The 19,596-nt window shown below is 39.5% G+C and overlaps 1 protein-coding gene across 2 annotated transcripts in view; it reads right to left on the bottom strand.

Annotated features, from left to right (window-relative positions):
• Positions 1 to 998: 998 nt before the first annotated feature.
• The window catches only part of GALC (galactosylceramidase), a 62,750-nt gene continuing 44,152 nt past the window's right edge, over positions 999 to 19,596 (bottom strand). For both annotated transcript variants that reach the window (XM_008073756.2, XM_008073757.2), the window contains 7 exons: positions 19,020 to 19,109; positions 18,230 to 18,316; positions 16,134 to 16,284; positions 13,444 to 13,624; positions 9,642 to 9,805; positions 8,072 to 8,148; positions 999 to 1,771 (listed from right to left, as the gene is read on the bottom strand). In XM_008073756.2, the coding sequence (XP_008071947.2) occupies positions 1,625 to 1,771; positions 8,072 to 8,148; positions 9,642 to 9,805; positions 13,444 to 13,624; positions 16,134 to 16,284; positions 18,230 to 18,316; positions 19,020 to 19,109 (897 nt within the window). In that variant the 3' untranslated portion in view covers positions 999 to 1,624. The remainder of the gene's footprint in view (positions 1,772 to 8,071; positions 8,149 to 9,641; positions 9,806 to 13,443; positions 13,625 to 16,133; positions 16,285 to 18,229; positions 18,317 to 19,019; positions 19,110 to 19,596) is intronic.

Raw genomic sequence — 19,596 nt, 5'->3', positions numbered from 1 at the left:
GAAGGAACGAAGCACCAACATAACAACATGGACACATCTCAAAAGCATTACGCTGAGAGAAAATATTCATAAAAGTATGTCACATTTGATGTCACTTTTATGATGTTTTGGACAAAGAAAACTCATCTATGAGGATAGAGATCATATCAATGGTTTGCCTGAGATTGAAGTAAGAGGAACCTTCTGCACGAGTGTACAAAATAACTTTCTGGGGTGATGAAAATATTCGATAGCTTGACTGGAGTGTTGGTTTCATGAGTACTTTCATTTAACAAAATTCACTGATTGGTACACTTAATATTTATGTACACTCTATTGTACATAAACGATATCTCTAACATGTTACTTTTAAAAAAAGAGATCTGAACCGGAAATCACTTTTGAATTGGTTTTAAATTTTTCTCTATAATTCGATTTATTCTAGTAATCAGCTTCTTGTCTTCAAAAATAAGGCAAAACTTAATTGTAGCTAAGCCTGTGTTAGACTCTTAAAAATTCCTAAATCGTAGAATGAGTTCAATGAATAATTGTTCTTATAAAGAATTCCAGAATGTATTTTATCCACATGAATAATTGATTTGCTTCTTAGAGCTACATCAATGTTAAAATATAAATCATACTACATGAGAAACATGCTCACCCATACTTAAATACACACACATTTGAACTTTCAAGAAAGCAGTTACTCTAACCATACACAACATTGGGAGATGATCAAATTCTACGAGCTAGAAAAAGGCTGTGTTCCCTTCCTTCCGCATAAGGAGGCAACAGCATGCTTTAATGTCTAGATCTGCTCCCAGTGCACACGTGAGGACAGGCCACAGAAGGCACTGTGAATGTGACGGGAAAGCACTACAGCCTTGCCTCTAGACTCCCTCATAGCATTGACTATATGGGTTTCTTCCTTATTCAGCCACCTGGGACAATGTTCATGGAGAGACATAAGGGTTACAAGACTAAAAGCTGGAATCAAAAGAATTAAGGAATGCAAATAACCCAGTTAATTAGCTAATATTTATTACTGCAGAAACAGCATTAGAGGTAGTTTATTAATAGTTTTTTAGTCATCTCACTCATATACATAATTAAAAAGCATCATCTAAAAAGGAAAAGAAACAAATACTTTTTGGATTGTAAGGATAATACATTGAGGTGGTTTTCAAAAAGCTACTTCCAGTGTTCTCTGGCTTTCCATCACAGCAGCATCATCTCAGGACAGGACACCAGCTCACTTGGGCACATGGTCAGCACTCACGAATGCGTCTCCATAAGGATCAGTGACTGCCATCAGCAGGATCACTCAAAACAAGGGAGCCACTGCAGTGTCAGCACCAAGGCTTCCAGGTCCAAACCCCTCAAACCACTCCTACGCTGGACTGACGCACAGACTGCATTTTAGGGAACACACCAGGTAATGTTGAAGATTCACCTGTTTTCCCCTTAGAGTTACTTCTGATAAAACCTTCCACAGGATCAAGCAAAAACATTTTTTCCTCCCTATTTACTCTTCATTATTTTTAGCTTCCAAAGGCTCGTATATTGTCTATCAAAACAAGTACTGGTTCTGAACCAAACAAAAAAAAAGAAAATCCAAAGAGTGCTCTAGAAAGCCCTATTAGTGTTAGCGTGTGGCTTCCACGTGAAAGTTGTCAAACTGTGCAAATTCAAAGGAGTGAGTTCCAATCGCAGCCCAGCCATTCTTCGGAAAATTCACAGGGATGTTTGTCCACAGAGACTTGTCATTCAACATGCCTGAGGTGAATCGACCCTAGGAAGAGAGAAACGCATCCTTTGAAACCATATAGAAATAATGCTCTGGAGTCTGTTTCTTAATGATGCAAAGACTACCTACTTAGTGGAGGCGACTCACTCAAGACTTACCACAGCAAAACACAGTTCCGTAAAATACAGGGGAAAAAAAGTAAGCAAAAGGTTTAAAATACAGAAAAAAATTTTAAATACAGGAAAGTTTAAAATACAGAAACAATTTTCTGCAAGGAAATTCTTACCTACCTACATCTAAATTGCTCCCAAGATACAAAGAAATATCTCAGCATTTCCTTGTGCTCCACCAAGATGTAAAACCAACAAAATTGCAAAACTTTTCGTAATATTTGTATAATAAGGTTTTAGACAAAAGCCCATCACAATAAAGAAAACATTAGTTATGTACAAGTAACTGTGTGTCCAGGTGTGGTGGTCATCAGCTAACTGCCCTTTAAACAGGACTGCTGGAGCCACAACACCTGCCTCCACAACTGTTGATTTAAGATCTACTTAAGGAGCCTCTGCTCAGCCAGAAGAGGAGGAATTAACCTTGGTTTTGTGTTTTGTTTCCATGTACAGAATATCACTTCAAAGCCATATGAAACTCCTACCCTTAAGCTGGAAACACAGGAAGCATCATTAGGCTGAGGGTGGAGCAGGGGAAGGTAGGTGGATGAAGCGAAGTATCCATACAGTATGAGTTACTAGTTGTCACCATCAAGAAAGGAAAAAGTGGTGTCTTCTCAGAAGGCTGCCGTGAGGCTGCTGTTCTAGCTAGCTCAGTGCTTGGCATACAGTGAGCGGGAAATGCCAGCTTTTATTGTCATTCTCTCACCCAACTCCAAATGCAGAGCCATGTTCCTGTTCCTACACATTCCTATCGCACATTCCTACTCCTACAGCCCTGCACGGTGATCCTCAGCTCCGAGAGTGTTTATGGAACATCTTCCACCACTAGAGAATGCTGAATACTAACACTGAGCCAAGGGGCTTGTATACGCAAACCATAGCAAGTACAGAACTGTTCACCACACCCAAGTCCACCTCCCCCGCACTCCCCCAGCCACAGCCACACTGGCCTCCTGGCTGCTCCCACATAGGGCCAGCCCCTGCCTCTGGCACCAGCTGTGTGGTCTCTCAGATTGTACTTCCCATACTGAGGACCCAGCTCAAATGTTACCAACTCAGCAAGATCGTCCCTGACTTCCCTAGTTAGAGAACCAGGACAGGGAAGCTGCTTTATCTCACTGCTCCATTTTTTTCCTTCACAACTATGATTATCTTCTTTTTTTTTTTTTTTTTTTTGAGTCAGAGTCTCACTCTATTGCTCAGGGTGAAGCACAGTGGCATGATCATGGCTCACCACAGCCTTGACCTCCTGGGCTCAGGCAATCCTTCTGCCTCAGCCTCCCAAGTAGCATGGACTACAGGTATGTGCACACGTCCAGCTACTTTTTTTGATTTTTTTGCAGAGAGGTCTCACCATGTTTCCCAGGCTGGCCTCGAACTCCTGGCCTCAAGCAATCCTCCTGCCTTAGTCTCCCAAAATGCTGGGATTACAGGCATAGCCCACTATATACAAGGCCCTTCATAATTATTTATGTACTTATTTGCAATTTTTCTGTCTAAGGATAGGGGTCACAGTCCAGTCACCTATTTTTGTCAATAAAATCTTACTGGATCACAGCCACATTGTTCATTTACCCATCACCTGAGAGGCTTTCTCACTACAGCAGCACACTTGAGTAGCTGCAACAGAGCCCACATAGTCCACAAAGTCTAAAATATTTACTATCTGGTCCTTGACAGAAAAGCCTTGTCAAGTCCCATCCTAGAAGCAAACACGTTCTAACAGAGCAAGAGTCCAGTGTGTCTTGTTCATTGCTGCATCTCTAGCATTTAGGAAAGTGCATACAGTAAGGGCTTAATAAAAGTATGCCAAATAAAAGAATGGAACACATTTCAACACTCAGAAGGTTGCCAAGAGGCTGCCATTCTAGCTAGCTCAGTGCCCTGCACACGATGGACAGGAAATGTTGGCTTGTATTGTTATTATCACAACAACACCAGTCACAGCTCACCAGAAATTATCTCCAAAACAACCCCACAGAAGTTATCTCCATTTTACAGATAAGCAAACAGACACTCAGGTGTAATAACTTGCTGGAGTCTCAGTATGTGTCAGCAAGGAAAGATGAATGCTGGTCTGTCTGGTTCCACACACTCTTCTTCCTAAGGATATGAACTTGATTTATTAAGTGCTTACACATATCACATACAATACCAAACTTTCCTAAGTTGTCTTGTGGGATCCTCAATAGAAGGGTATTTCTCCACAATGTTGTGGGCAGGAAAATTGAAGCTGAGCAATACAGAATACCTACAAGTGGAACACAGTAGACGGTAACATCCATTGTTCTAACCATTGTGCAATAGTGCAAGAGCACCAGACACGCACTGAGAAGAACTCAACAAATGGCCAATGTTCAAATGATACAATCCTCCTATTAGCTATAATTCAGAAATTGAGATAGGAAACCAATTCTTGATCAAAACCCCAAAAACCCATGCCATGAGATATAAGACAGACAAATGGGACCTTGGCAAACTGAAAAGTTTCTGCAAAGCAAAAGAAACCATTAAGAGAGTGGGGAGACGGCTCACAGAAAGGGAAAAATTTTTGTCAATTATGTATCTGACAAAGGCCTAACATCCAGGATCTATAAGGAACTCAAACATGTCAAAAGGAAAAAAAACAAACAGCCCTATTAAAAAGTGGGCAAAAGATATGAATAGACATTTCTCAAAAGAAGACATATAAGCAGCCAACAGATACATGAAAAAATGCTCGGCCTCACTAATCATCAAAGAAATTCAAATCAAAACCACACTGAGATACCACCTAACTCAAGTCAGGATGGCCATCATCAATAACTCAAAACACAACAAGATGCTAGAGAGGATGTAGAGAAAAAGACACGCTCCTACACTGTTGGTGGGAGTGTAAACTAATACAACCTCTGGGAAAACAGTTTGGCGATTTCTAAAAGACCTAGGAATCCATCTTCCATGTGATCTAGTAATCCCTCTTCTGAGAATATACCCAGAGGAACTCAAATCATTCTATAAAAAAGATACCTGCGCACACATGTTAAATGCTGCATTATTCACAATAGCAAAAACATGGAACCAACCATGTTGCCTATCGAAAGTAGACTGGATAAAAAAAATGTTGTATGTATACATGATGGGATTTTACACAGCCATAAAGAAGGACAAAATTATGGACTTCAGAGCAACTTGGATGTATTTAGAGTCTATCATACTCAGTGACTATCACAGAAACAAAGAACTGAATACCATATGTTCTCACTCATAAGTGAACCCTGAACATTTATCATAATACTACATGAAAGAGATTGGCAGTGGCAGATCACTGCCAGGGGATGGGGGGGCGGGCAGGGCACATAACATCAATAAGGGTGCCTGATCCCAAACCAGGCAAAATGAGAACTCCATCTGTACAATGACCACTTATATACCTATCCCTGAATTATACCCCACATCTTTTTAAAAAGTACCTGTAATTTGGCATATGGACAGCATAAAAGATGTGGCCTTGGTTTTTGCTTTTGTTTTTGTTTTGTTTTGGTTTTTGCTATTTAATGCACTGGTAATTTAGGATATACAAGACAGAAAAGGACCCTGCTCTTACAGAGCTTACATACTAGTCAAAGGAGACACACACACACACACACACACACCATATGACACCCAAGAAATAAGTGGCAAATAAAAATTAAAACACAACTATGTGACAACAGGCACCAGGAGACTGGAGAGCTGGAGGACAACTCTCAGGCAGGGGGTGTCAAGTTGAAACTCGAGGGCGAAGCAGAACGCCCACGGCTGATGGGACACAAGATAGTGAGGGCCAGGGAGGGGATGGGGTGCAAGCCAGCAAAATCCCCGCCATCCAGCAGCAAGACAATAGCTACTTTCTAAAAGTCACAGCCCCTTATATTAAAGACATGCCAGAAGAAACAGTTCCATGGCTAAGTGTGACTGGGTCAGACATATAGAACACAGAATGGGGTGGGGAGAAAGACAGAGGCGAGGCAGGAGGCAGCTGTCTTCAGTAAGTCCCTTAGATTTTTTTACCAAGTATTACGCAAATTTTAAAATTTTTATTGATTAAATCTTATTACTAAAAAATAAGCCAACCAGAAATACATAAAAAGTACAACACTAAAACTGAAAGAACAGTGGGAGTTCTTAATAAATGGTGAGAAACAGCACGCCCTTGTCCCATTCTCTTGCATAGGTAAACGCATTATCATAAACAATGTTACTTTTCCCCCAAATTGATGGACAAATTCAATGTCCTACAGGCAGCACTTCTTATAGAACTGAAAAGCTGTTTTTAAAATATCAAATGGAAGAGTAAACGTGCCAGAATAACAAAGACAATTTTGAGAAAGAAACAATGAAGGGAAGGCAGACACACAGACCGTCGACAGAATCGGTGTGACAATGGCAGGTGGGTGAAAGCTTTGGAGAAAAAGCAACTAAAGGGCACAGAGGGGGAGACAAGACGCCATTTTACACAGGTGGTCAGAAAAGAACTAAGGGACGTGAGGAGACAACCATACCATCAAAGCTTTTAGAAGGCGAGCACAATTTAAAGTGTGATTTTAGATAATAATAGATGAAATGAGTAATATGAACAACACAGAAAAGTTCAGAAACAAGCCCATGCACGTGTACTGATCTGTTCCAGCAAAAAGTGGCCTTTAAATCACAGGCAAAGGAACAGTCTAATGGAATAAATGACAATAACTATCTGTTTTAAAAAATTATATATTTCTCCTTACTATTCACAAATAAAATCCAGATGGATTAAAGACTTAAACATAGAAATAAATCTAAAATTCTGTCTAGTCTTGGGAAAAGATGTTCCTAACCTTGAGAAAAAGAAAGGCCTTCTTAAATAAAACATGAAACACAAAAGCAATAAAAAGGTGAAATATTTGACAGCATCAAAATATAAAATTTCTATTCTCCAAAAATGCTATAAGCAAAATTAAAATACACATAACTGAAGAGAAAAAAATGTATTTATGATAACAATGAGTCATTACCCAGAATAGATAATAAAAACATAAAATCCATCAGACAAAGACAACACAATAGAAAAATGACAAAAGAATGTGAACAGACAACCTTAGAGAAAATACAAATAGCCAATAAACACAAGATGTGCAAGCTCCCTAGTTATCAAGGAAACAAAAATACATCCATTCATTTGGAAAATTTTGAATATTTTTTTAAGTGTTGCAAAAATTGATACAATTTGGCTAGCCATGTGGCAATATCTGTTAAAATTCAAAATTCAATTCCACTTCGAAATATTCACCTAAACAAAAGACACAAGTGACTGCACAAGTGGGCTTAGGGTCCCTCCCGCCTATGGGCAAGGAAAACCAGCCTGCATAACCTCTGCTCACCATAAAAGGAAGAACTGGGGACAAAGTTGGTCTGAGCAGTGTGGTGTGGTTAAACAAACTAATCATATCCAAACCAGACCCTCGACATGTGTTGTTAGTCCCTGAAAAGTCAGCACTGTCAGTTTTAGTGGGTGAGTGGGAAGAGGGAACAAAGTTATCTGAATTATATACTTAATTTCTATCATAGCCTAAACAATATTAGGAGAGGAGGGCCTTGGGAGAGAGTAGCACATTATACGAAAATAATTCCTCCACACAGCCTCCCTTGGAAGAAGCACTGTCAACCAGTGTCTCGTGATCATCCCATGATTTTTATGAATATTTTTAGATTTCCATTACACTGAGATTAATCTGGTATTTTCTTTGACAAAAATATTCAACCAGCTTCTAAAGAATTGTGCAATATAGTTGAAAACCAAATTATTCTTAACCATAAAAAATAAATTTATATGGCTCTGTTTACACCTAAAAGCTCCCATGATAGCCTTGTTCAAGCGAACTTAAAAAAAAAAAAAGTTAAAATATTGACTTTACCAATTACTTCCCTGTTTTAAAAAAGTTTTTGTTTTTTTAAAAAATAGTGATCTGATAAAGTCAACCACTTACGGTTCTCATGTGGGTTACCCTGACATACAGATCATCCTAGAGGCAGGTAGTTTACTGGTACCATAGCAGACTCCCTGCCTATTTCCATTATTTGTCACACTTTCCCCTCTCATTTTATAACAGAAAATTCTAAACAGTCACAAGAAAAGAACACCTTATCTCCAGGCCTCCAGGTCAGCAACACTTACCTTAATGGTTAGCGTGAGTGTATACCATGTTTTTGCTGTAACTTTGGCACGACCTACAGCATATATAAACCACCCAGCTGTAACACAGAAAGATTATCCTAACTGACATATTTTTAAAATCTCAATACAGAATCATAATTCAATGAGGTTTCTCAGGTAGCATTTGTACATAGCAAAATCAGTCTTAATAAAGAACTATGATCCATTATTTCTGATCTACAGCTGATTTAAGCTAAAATATCTTTCATTTAGCCATGCACTTAATAGCATATATTGAGATCCTACTCTGAGCCATGTATTATATGTAAGCTCACAACAGAAGCAGCAAAATAAACTTAAAAAACAGTGACAATGTAATGTGTTAGCATTGATAGTTCAAGTACATTTGTACATGACTGGAATGAATGGAAGACCAGAGGGCATAGTCAAAGACAACCATAAGATTCCCAGTCAGTGTCACTGGTTACAGGGTAATCACAATAACTTAGAATTAGAGGAAGAAAATAAAAAGTTAATTTGTGGATGTTTGCATTCGAATGCCTGAGAAAACCAGGATAAGATGTCAACTAGGCAGTTTACAACCCAGAACATGGCGACTGAAGATACAGATTTAAATTCCTAGTTCCAATTCTGCCACTAACTTGCTTTGAGACATTGGGCAAACCAATTACCTTCTCTGGCTGTCTGTTTTGGGCTGGAATATCAGTGCGGTCCCTTCCATACTGGCCATGCTATGATGATGCAATTCCTGTTCTAATTTCCTTACTACCCTCTCCTTCTTTAATTTTTACTTTGCAAAGCCAAGGCAAAGGACAGAAAACCATAAAAGGAAATTTTTATTAATGCAGGAGGAAAGTCAAGAGACTCAAAATCAAGAAAAGTCCCCACCAATCTTCAGGTCTAGTTCCAACAAGTGGCCTATAGCAAAACCAAAGTGAACTGGACACAGTTCCACTTGAACAAAACTGATGTACCTATTCTGATATTCTGAATAAAACACTGTTTTACCTAATATAAGGGCTGGTAAGAGTAATAAGAAAGTGAAGCTGTTTCATGCATCAGCTAAACCTGGAAATAAGATGTCTCCATGTTAAGCAGATCAGTCCCTTCCACTATATTTCCATGAGCACCATAGCAACGTTCTTTGTTAAGAGATCAGTCGCTTCCACTATATTTCCATGAGCACCATAGCAACGTTCTTTCCATCTTGCTTTATTTATGGTGCTTTCTGAGCATTCTGTTCCTACCAGCACCCCCCACCCTAGTGAGATTTTGCTGCAGTCTACACAAATCCTACCCTCACAGTCTAGCTCACCTGTACAATAATACCCTAAAGAGATTTGTACAGTTATCATCTGCTTTACAGTGTTGTCCATCTCTGTACAAATTAATTAACTCTCCATAATTTTGAAGTTTTTGGTGGTTGCTCACATGTGTTGAAACTCTTTCCAACTAGTTGTCCGTGCACCTTGGGCTGACCCTTTCATCATTCCCACAAAGAACAAGCAGGTGCTCAGAGTAACAGATGCTATGCAAAGTCAGTCTTATTCTATTTGAAAATGCCACTTACCTAGATCACCTGTAACTCTGTAGGATCCATTTGCAAAAATCCAGAAGAAAATTCCCCTGGCACTTCTAATCAAAATACCACCTTTATTTACTCTCCCTGCAATGAAAACACCTCCTGTCTCAGGGGTCTCGATGTAAACATCACACTTGATAGTCAGATTGGTCCTGCAGAATTAAACAGCTGATTAGACTCTTAAGCTACACTGTTCCTAATGTAGCACAAATATGTCATTCTGCAGGATGTTTCCAAACTTCTAACTGAGGCAAGAAAATGATTTGCTAAGTCTGAGCTTGTAGCAGGGATGGACTTCTGGAATCTTCACTGATGACAGTTTTAAGCTTTACATGACTCAAGTCATTCCACTGCCTTTTTAAATGGGTTACTAGACAATGATAATTATTTGCTTTTAAGTTTCTTAAGAAAATATTTACTTCCTCTCTATAGTAAAACAACTTCTCCTTAAGAATAGAATATTGAAAAAAGCCACTTTTTTCTATGAACACGTAAAAGGCAGAAATTTCCAGACAATCCTGAAGAAAATGGTTTATTCAAATTTCTGTCAACAAAGGGAAGCAACGAAGACAATGTAGAACACAAGCCACTTCAGGGCCAATTTTTACATTTAAATCTGACAAGATTAAAAAAGGCCTGAAAGTATTTCTCTGCAGAGTCATCCCTAGGCTGACTTTGTGGCAGGACTTCTCAAATGGGCAGCACTGAAATCACTGGAGTGCTTGTTAAACTCAGTCCCACAGTGTCTGACTCAGCAGGTCCGGACAGCCCTGGAATGTGCATTTCTTACAAGTTCCCTCGTGATGCTGAGGCTGCTGGTTTAGGGATGCCGCTTGGAGAACCATTTCTCCCCAGATTATCTCTGTCTATACAGAGGCAGCCCCAGTTCAGGGCCCATGATCCACAGGAGTAAACAAAGGAGAGAAGAGACTCTGCCAGCCAGGGTCTGCCAGAGCTTTTACAAGGAGCTGTCCTCCAGGTTCCTTCTAAAATACTACCAGGCACAACACTTACCTTCTAGGATGACACAACCACCCCAAGCCAGCATGATTTCAGAAAAAGATTCACTTCCTACTCAATATCTAACTGCAAGTGAAAAGGAGAAACAGGGCCTGCACACAGCCTTAATAAGGCAAGCAATTGATCTAATGTAAGATGAAGAAGACCAAGAAACCTATTTTGGACAGGGATGGAATAGAATTTAGAATTATGTTGCTTTCACATTTCTTAGAACTTCTTATCCATGAAATTTGCACAGTTAAGTTTTACTACATAAAGGAAAATATAAAAAAGAACAACAACAGGGGCACAACGTGGACGATCCTCGTTTAATTATCTAATCTGAGCCAGGTTACTTTACAGGAAGACCAGTTGCTGCATGGCTCTCTCATATGCACATCCTCTGACATCAGGAGGGGATTTACCACCAGCAGAAAAGTACTAAGGATCAGCGCTGGCTGTTATTATATCCCTGGCCCCTCTCCCGTTCATCAGAAGTCATAAAGTGCTACAGTTACTGTCAGCACCTAAAATTATTCTACCTAAAGTTGGAATGAGAGAAGATCATATTTTTTCCTTTTTTATACATCTCATTCCAGAATAAGTGATCCTTACATCAGAACTTGTCAGGAAATTTTGTGGCTAGTGAATGAAATAAAAGTGTGGTTTATTCTTTCACAGCCACAATCTCTCAATCATTCTAAGAGAATAAAAACCAGCCAATATATCAAGCCAATTTTATCAAAGGGAGAGTTCAGGTCTGTGCAAAGAAAGGTAATTTTGTGACTGGCTTTAGATTCCAAAGCTCAAGAACAAGATAAAAAGCCAAGTAGCTAGCTTAAGTAAAGTCTACCTGGAAAGTCAAATTACCGTGCTGACACTTAACTAAATCTAAGTATGAAGAGGAAGTCTACTCAAACACAACTCTAAGAACTGCTGGCACAGTGCACCCCTGAGAGCTGATTAACTAGAACAGTACTGCAGGTAAACAAAAGGAATCTCCTCTCTCTGACCAGCACGAGAAAGACAATGGTTCCATGAGGCTGTGAGCTGTGGTCTGTGTCCCCTCTCCAACTAGCAGGTGGAAGAAGATGATTCTAGTGAGGTTGTGAGCTATGGTCCCAATGGCACAGGCTATAGAGCAAGACGGTCCTGGCTTCCAGCCCTGTCCTGCTACTTTTGAGCATAGGCTCTTGAGTAAATCTTACTCCAAAGTCTGTTTCTCTTTCTACAGAGTGGATATGATATCTCTGCCATAAGAGTGTCTAGTAGTACCCAGTTTCATTCCCTCCTTTGCCCACAAGGAGGCACAGCAGTCAGACAACAGTAGAGAACATGGGACCTGTACATATCTGAGCAGAGCTGGCTGCCTCGAATGGAGGATGGAATATTGGGAAATGACACATAATAGATAGATGAAAAGGACCTTGGAAGTCAGGCATAGAAGTGTAGAGCTGACTTAGAGCAGGGGAAAGGGGGAAAGTCATTGCATGTTCCTGAGCAGTGGAGTACATTATGAACAGGGCTTTAGAAAGATCAGAGTACTTTCTTGACACTCATAACTCTGACAGGTTGGTTCCTCTCCTTCCAGAACAGGTCATCTTTCCCCTCCATCCACATTCTCTTCTTCCCCACCCCCAGACTCACTGCAATAGATGCTCATAAAGGTTTAGTATTGCTATTTAAATTGTGTAAAACCTTCACATAGATGAATATTGGGGGAGAGGGCTTAATCTTTGGATGCTACATCTCATCTTTCTGAAGGGGAATCTCAGTTTTCTGGAGTCCTAGTCACCAAAGTCATCCTAACTTAGGCAAGAATTCTTCAGTGCACGTTGATAATTCTCCATCGTGCTGAAGGGTTCCAAAGACTCTGGACAACTGAAGGTGTCTCAAGACTTATGGCAGAGCCTGGGACTAGAATTGGGATTTACCACTGAGAGTAAGGGACTGCAGAAAGAAAAAAGACTTAGACTTCTTGGACATCACACAGACAGGCAATTCCAGGTTCTTTCCAGAATTAGTCTCTACCTTGTCCAATTTCCAAGTATCACATACAGCTGTTTGGTGGGTTGACTTTCTTAGTACTACTTCTCAACCTGGAATGTGTGTGTGTGCTTGTATGTGTGTGTCCACAGTGGAATACACTAGTTTTAAGAAAAGATGGAAAAGAAACACTTAAAATAGAATAAGGCAGCACACTGAAATTCTATAACTAAATTAAAGTGCAAGGTCAAGTTTTGGCTTGGCATTATATTTATGTGAGTAAGAACTACAACTTGTCTCTTTACCAGATACCTAAAAAAGGGATTAAATTCACCAGGCAATGGAAGTTGACTTGCTTTTTGCTATTGCCATCTACTGTTACTCAGTAAATAGATCTTTGGCAAACACTAAGGCTGTAATTCTGCTATCATCCCAGTAGATGGCAACAGCAGATCAACAAATCAACTCTCCAGCAAAACAAAAACTTAAAAGCAACACTTATGTCACAAAGTCTATTTATAAATAAATGTTAAATTATAATTGGGTCTAAAAGTCTTCAATTTTTATATTAAAATCAAATCACTCCTGCAATAATCACTACTTAATGGGGTAAATATGAGGGAACAACACAGAGGCAGCAAAAAAATAGTTTGCAGCTTTGTGGTAACTGTGATACTCACCACTATTACACATCTATTAGGTTCCTGGACAAGGAGGACCCTTGAAAACTCTGCTTCAAAATGCACCTGAAAACATTCCATGGTTTACCACCCAGAGCCACAGTGTGGGCACCAACCTTACATACCAGTTGTAATCTCCTATGACACTGATAGTGCTGGATGCGTCGGCAGCCCAGGTGATGGGCCGCTGATTGAGAACCTGGCGCAGTGTGAAGCGATGTTCCCCAGGGTCTTCGATGTTCGTGAAGTACTCAAACACACCAGTCTGGTCAGCAAAGTACGGAGCTTCACTAAAAAATGGGTAATCTGTGCAGGACACAACAGTCTCTGTTAGTACCAAACTCCCACAGAATCTCTCCTCCCTGACGTTGTACGGCATGTTTCGAAACACTTTAGAAGGTTTTCAAATAAATAAAAAATACTTACCACTTGTCAAAGTTTGGGGTCCATGCCTAATCAAAAGATGATGATTTTTATACCATTACTATTGCATATCAAGGTCATGGGTCTGACATACAGACTTTGAGTAATATTTGATCCATGGATTTGGTGAAGAGGGATCAGCATGAGTTTGAGAGTGAGTCAGACCTAGGTTCAAATGCTAGTTCAGTCTGCCACCCTAGGCAAGTTATTCAGCTGCCCTGCATCTCATGTTTCTTTTGTCTCCTGCCATCCACCCTTAATGCACCCGATCTCGTCAAGTGTCTTCATTTCTAGGTGGGCAGGAGGACAGGATAATGAAATGAGAAGATGGTGTGTGCACATGAGCCGGTACCTGGCAAGGGCACGATGGGGGATAGTTTTGTTATTTCTAACATTTGTCAGGCACGGTTCCAAACCACTGGTCACAGTAATGAGCAGAGAGACCATGAAAGAGGTTTACTGAGAGGACCAAAAAAATGGGGTTATCTCGGCCACTGCAGGCAGGCAGCTGGTGTTGGCTCGCATTTTTGGCTCCAGCCCTCCTACAATTTTCCCATGAAAGGCACACTCCCAGCTAAATGTCATTTTGTTCCTAAATCCAAGGACGTTCAAAACTTATGTTTGTGTCTTGAAACTTTGTTTTACAAACCTTGGCCTACTCTCCCTGCCTACTAAACAACTATCTGGCTGCTGCTGTCCTGAATAGCCAATCTCCATGACAACACCCACCGCCACCCCTCCCCCCTTATTTCCCGCGAATGCTCTGTTCCCAGCCTTCTAAGGAAGCTTTCTAAGCATCAGCTTCAAACATTCAGGGCCAGAAGATTCCTCGGTGCTTGGCCCATCTTCAATCCTGAGTAGGTGGATCTACCCTTTTTCTCTAATTTACTGTCTAAACACACTTTTTCTAAACTACTCCTTGCGCACTTCTTTGCATCTTTCCCACGACAACAACGCACCAACCTAACACTATACTAAGTAGGATTCATGGATTTTTTTCTGCTTCTAAACTGGGCAAGAAAGTTCAGGGCCCTGCCTATCAATCCCTTTTCAGTTTTACTAAAGAGTTGTCCTACAATAATGAAGGCTATAGAAGAGCAATTTTAGTCATGATTCCTTCCAGCTATTTCCTCTTCATGCTTCATGCTTCTCCAAGTGTTCTCACCTCTCTACCTCAGTTGAGAGATGAAAAACCCTTTCAAGTAATTCCAGAGCCTGGCTTATAATTGTGAACTTAAGTTTTTAATTCATTTTATACCCAATAAAGCATTATTACATTTTAGATCTGAAAGTTTAGAATTGCCTCTTAGTCTTCAAGGTCACAGAGTTACTAGTTCTGGTGCTGACAGAAGTTCTTCAGTTTCATTAACTACACAACATCCATGGGAATTCCACACCTAGTGAAGGCAAGAAGACTCACCTTCATCCACGCAGAACTGAACAACAGATTGTGAAAACACCTGTGTTTTGCAAAATTAATGGATTTCTATAAGAGGCTATTTCAGAGTTGTAGGTAAACAAGCCAACAAGCTTCCCTGAGAGTCACTGCTTTCCATATTATCCAAACAAATGAGAGGACTCAGGTACACAATACAAAGGGACTTAGACTCCAATCAATTAGCAAATAATTTCCTGAGAAAGGGAGCCAGAAGCCTGCAGCAAGGACCAGGAGGGGTGGAAGGAGTGTCCATCTTTGCTAGAACAAGCACCTCTGCAGCCAATAGGAGGTTCAAGTGACGGTGACACTTCTGCAATGTCAGTTCCCTCCCTATTACTCTCTTATAGCCACAGATTACAGAACTAACTGACCCTGTCCATGAATGCCATAATCCTACATAGTCCACATACTTGCCAGTCAACAACTGTCTGTTTACTGAATGACTTAAGAATAAAACTAGAATAACTCCTAATTTTCTTTTCCAAATGGTTTCCTAAATTACCTATAACCAAAAACTATCCTGACAACTTTAGGATAGATCTTTCTAGGACTCTCAGACACAATGAGACCTTCCCATAAGCACTCAGTGCAGCAGCACCATGGGAAGTCAGAGATGAATGTGCCTCAACCTCCACACAAAAGGAAGATGTCAGCAATGGCAAATGAGCACTAGCAAAGTTACAGAGCTTACATTTCACCAAAAACAAGTCAGAATGAAAACTTTTATTCTGACTGACCTCTACATTTTCCTGGCACTGAAAATCACAAGGTCCTCAAATTGAGACTCACCCTGAAGTAATTAAAAAATCAGGGTCTCCTGTCACCATGTAGATTCAAGAGCTAAGTGAACGTGCTTATGACAGACACTTTGTCATGTACCCAGCTGACAGGAAGACACTGACCCACTACCAATAAAGATGGAGACCAAGGTAGGTTTTCGTGAAAAGTACATACCAATGTTGAAATCATCCTTGTAGGAACTTGGGAAGGACTGGGACTGTGGAGGAGGTGGGTGGCTGCCTCGGAGGCCTGTGGTAAGAGTGGTGAGTGTGAATAGCTCATCCTCCTGCAGTTTTAGTGTGAAGCTACCTCTGCTGTCCAGGAGCTGAAAAGCAAGACAGGACCGTATTCAGGAGCCAGGTACCACAGTTCACTTCTTTAGGGCAAAATCACTTAAAAAAAAAAAAAACTTAAAGAAAAGCCCAACTCATTTCTGTCAGGACTTCCTAAACACTTGCAAAAGCCTCACCAATACCATGGTCCTCAGAATCATGTTTCTTAAGGATATTAGAAGATGTTATGAAACTACACTTCACAGGAAGGATCTTTAAAGAATTTCACTTCATGGAAGGAAGAAGGGCCAGGTGATCCCAAAGCCTATCTCTCTTAGCCTTTCCTTGAGGCTGTAAGTTCAGCTTGTGTACATTCAATGTGTGCAGCTAAGAGACCTGCTTGCTTCTCTCTTAGAACTTGACTCGAGTAGAAACACTGTTGGCTCAAATCTTGCTCATTATATGTTCAATATACATTTCAACTAGCAAGGCAGGCTTCTGTCACACTATGATCCCAGCAACTTAATCTCTTTAAGCCACAATTTCCTCATCTACAAAATGAGGAAAAAAATACATATCTCATAGTGCTATTGTGAGGATTAAACCAGATAATGTTTTTAAAGTGCTTAGCTCAGTGTACGAAGCACTCCCATATCATAGTTGCTCAATGCTAACTGAGGAGCTTGGAATCTCTTGCATAATTAATGGAGACATTAAACATATGCCTATTTTATGAAACGTTGGGTTTTTTTCTACTTTGAATTAAAGGAGTTATGATTTAATAGTAAATTGCTTTAACAGTAAATTGATTGCCAGGTGTATAAAATATCTGATGCTATATTCAGGCTCAGGAATAACCTGAAATGATATTATTTTTCCGATGGGGAATATCAACTTCATCATGCTATTCCTAGTAATTTGTTATACAAAAAGCAGAAACTGTTCTCTTTTAGAACTTAATATATAACAGGTGTTCTATCATTAATAGTGACGAGCTGATTATCAGAGCATTAATAACAACCAGACAAACTAACAGATTTGTGTCAATTAGGTGAAGAAATATATTTGCTTGGGCCAATTCATTCTTTGAAATCTTTCCTGAGAAACCACTATAGGCATAGCACTGCAGTGGGTGCCAGGCATTAAAGGATCCCAGTTTTCAAGGTGTACAATGTAGCAGGAAAAGAGTTTAACTAGTGAGTACATGGATGTAAGCAAGTATGAGCTAAGACTGGTGGGAAAAGCTTCAGTGGAAAGGATGCTTGAACTGAGTCTCAGAAGATGACAAAGATATGAGAAGAAGTTGTTCTAAGAGGAGGAAAAATATGTGCCAAGTCACAACGTAAATGAACAGGCATGCCACACTTTGAAACGTAAGAAGTTCTGTTTGTGAAGAGGCCCATTTCATGGGATATACACCTCGGAAGGAAGGCAGTCTTCCACCTCATGAGGGGGTGATATGGGTCATGTACTATGCTAAGCTACATGAACTTTCAGGAAAGAGTCGCTGAGGCACTCTGAGCACACTGCTGACAAAAATCAGACCTGTCTCTTAGACTCATCATTCAGTAGCAGTGTGGCAAGCAGGAGCAGCGGGAATGGAGAACAAAGAATAGGTAAGAGAAACATGTGGATGGAATTGTCTACACTCAACTACTGGCAGGATAGAGAGGCTGAGTGGGAAAACACAGAGTCTCAAACGAAAGTCAAACTTCTGGCCAAGGCAGCCACGTGATGGTGGCACCATCCAACCAAAACACAGGCTAAATATTTAAGGGCAAAGCACACCTATAAACACACAAACTTCTGTGCTGCCTTGAAGATAATTTCTACCTAAAGGAAAAAGAAAAAGATTTGCAAACAACTTTATCTCCACTATGATTCAGTCATAAAATCAATAATAAATTAAAAATTCTCAATTCATTAATCAAATTTCTGTTCCTTTTCACTGTTTTATTGTTACAATACCCCAAATATAGGAATTTATTTTAAAACTACCCATAGGGAATCCAGTTGCTTAAAAAGAACTCGTTCAGATGATTTTCCAAGTTTGGTATACCACACCTGCAGCTCCGGTATTTTACTCTGGAAAGAAAAGACAACAGAGCATGGCTGAGGGATTCATCATATCCTCCATGAGAATTTACAAGAACAGTAGCAATAAGAATGAGCCATTGACAATGTGCATGCTATATCTATTCACCAAAAGAATCACCTCAATGTTTAAATAGTAACACTTTTGAAAATAGGAAAACATTGTTCAAGCAAATACTTTATTTTCTATAAATGCTAAAGAATTTTGGCAAATGTTTAAACAGACCTTAGTGTTTTTGCTTCAAAAATAATCACTATTATACCAGTGGAAGAACTTTTTAAGAATTCTCTGGTATTAAAAATAATTATTATGCCATTAATAATCAGAAAGGGTACTGCATTTTCTCAATTCAAATCTAACAGTTGATGAAAACAACAAGAATCTGGTGTATTTTTTTAAATTTTTCAATATAAAGATAAATGTTTAAAAGTTTTCTTCCACCATCAAGAACAACTTTCTTGCAAGAGGCTTTTCTAAGTGCTCCTTGAGCCACAGAGAGCTTTGCCTCCTATTGGTTCTGCCCTCTTTAATTAAGGTCAATCAGGAGATAGAAGACATGAGGGCCTTTGTCCATTCATATACAAACTGATAATAGTTCGTAATATTCTTCACTTCACTTAAGAACTGCTGCCTGTGATAGAATACATAAATTTTCAAATCAAAACCAAAATAATAGTCACACATATTACTTACAAAAGATCCCTTAAGAACAAAGGTAGCAAACTGTTGTGACACATTGAAATAAGGAAGAAATGGCCGTATACATGTAGAATGTTTATGACTCTGAAAAAAAAAATCACATAAGTTATCTAAATGACTATCATAAGGGGAAAAAGTTAAACAGTTAACGTCCCAAGATAAACAGAAATGGCATGCATTTGGTAACAAGTATGAGTGTATTTGAAAATTAAAAACTTTTAAAATAATATAACCTTTATTAAATGTGTATTGTATGTGCCTAGTCAAAGCAAAGCTCAATGATATTTGAATCACAATTTTAATTTATAGCTAAACTTCAGAGACATTTATGGCACACACAGATTAATTATTGTTATAACTGTTTCCAAATAAAATACATCAAACAAAAAGCAAAAGCGTGGATGTTTTCACCGAAAAGGCATCTCATCTAAATATAACTTTCAAATACACACTAAGGTCAGCTAAATACATAAAACAATAGTTCTCACACTGCCATCATTTTTTCGCTAAATAGTCACTATGATGACTGAGATCAAAAGAGAAGAGGTAAGAGACATAATTCAACACTCAC

Source organism: Carlito syrichta, unplaced genomic scaffold (genome assembly GCF_000164805.1).
Source record: "Carlito syrichta isolate Samal-C Ts95f unplaced genomic scaffold, Tarsius_syrichta-2.0.1 Scaffold316060, whole genome shotgun sequence".
NCBI classification, from domain to species: domain Eukaryota; kingdom Metazoa; phylum Chordata; class Mammalia; order Primates; family Tarsiidae; genus Carlito; species Carlito syrichta.
This window is presented reverse-complemented; position numbering and strand designations above follow the sequence as displayed.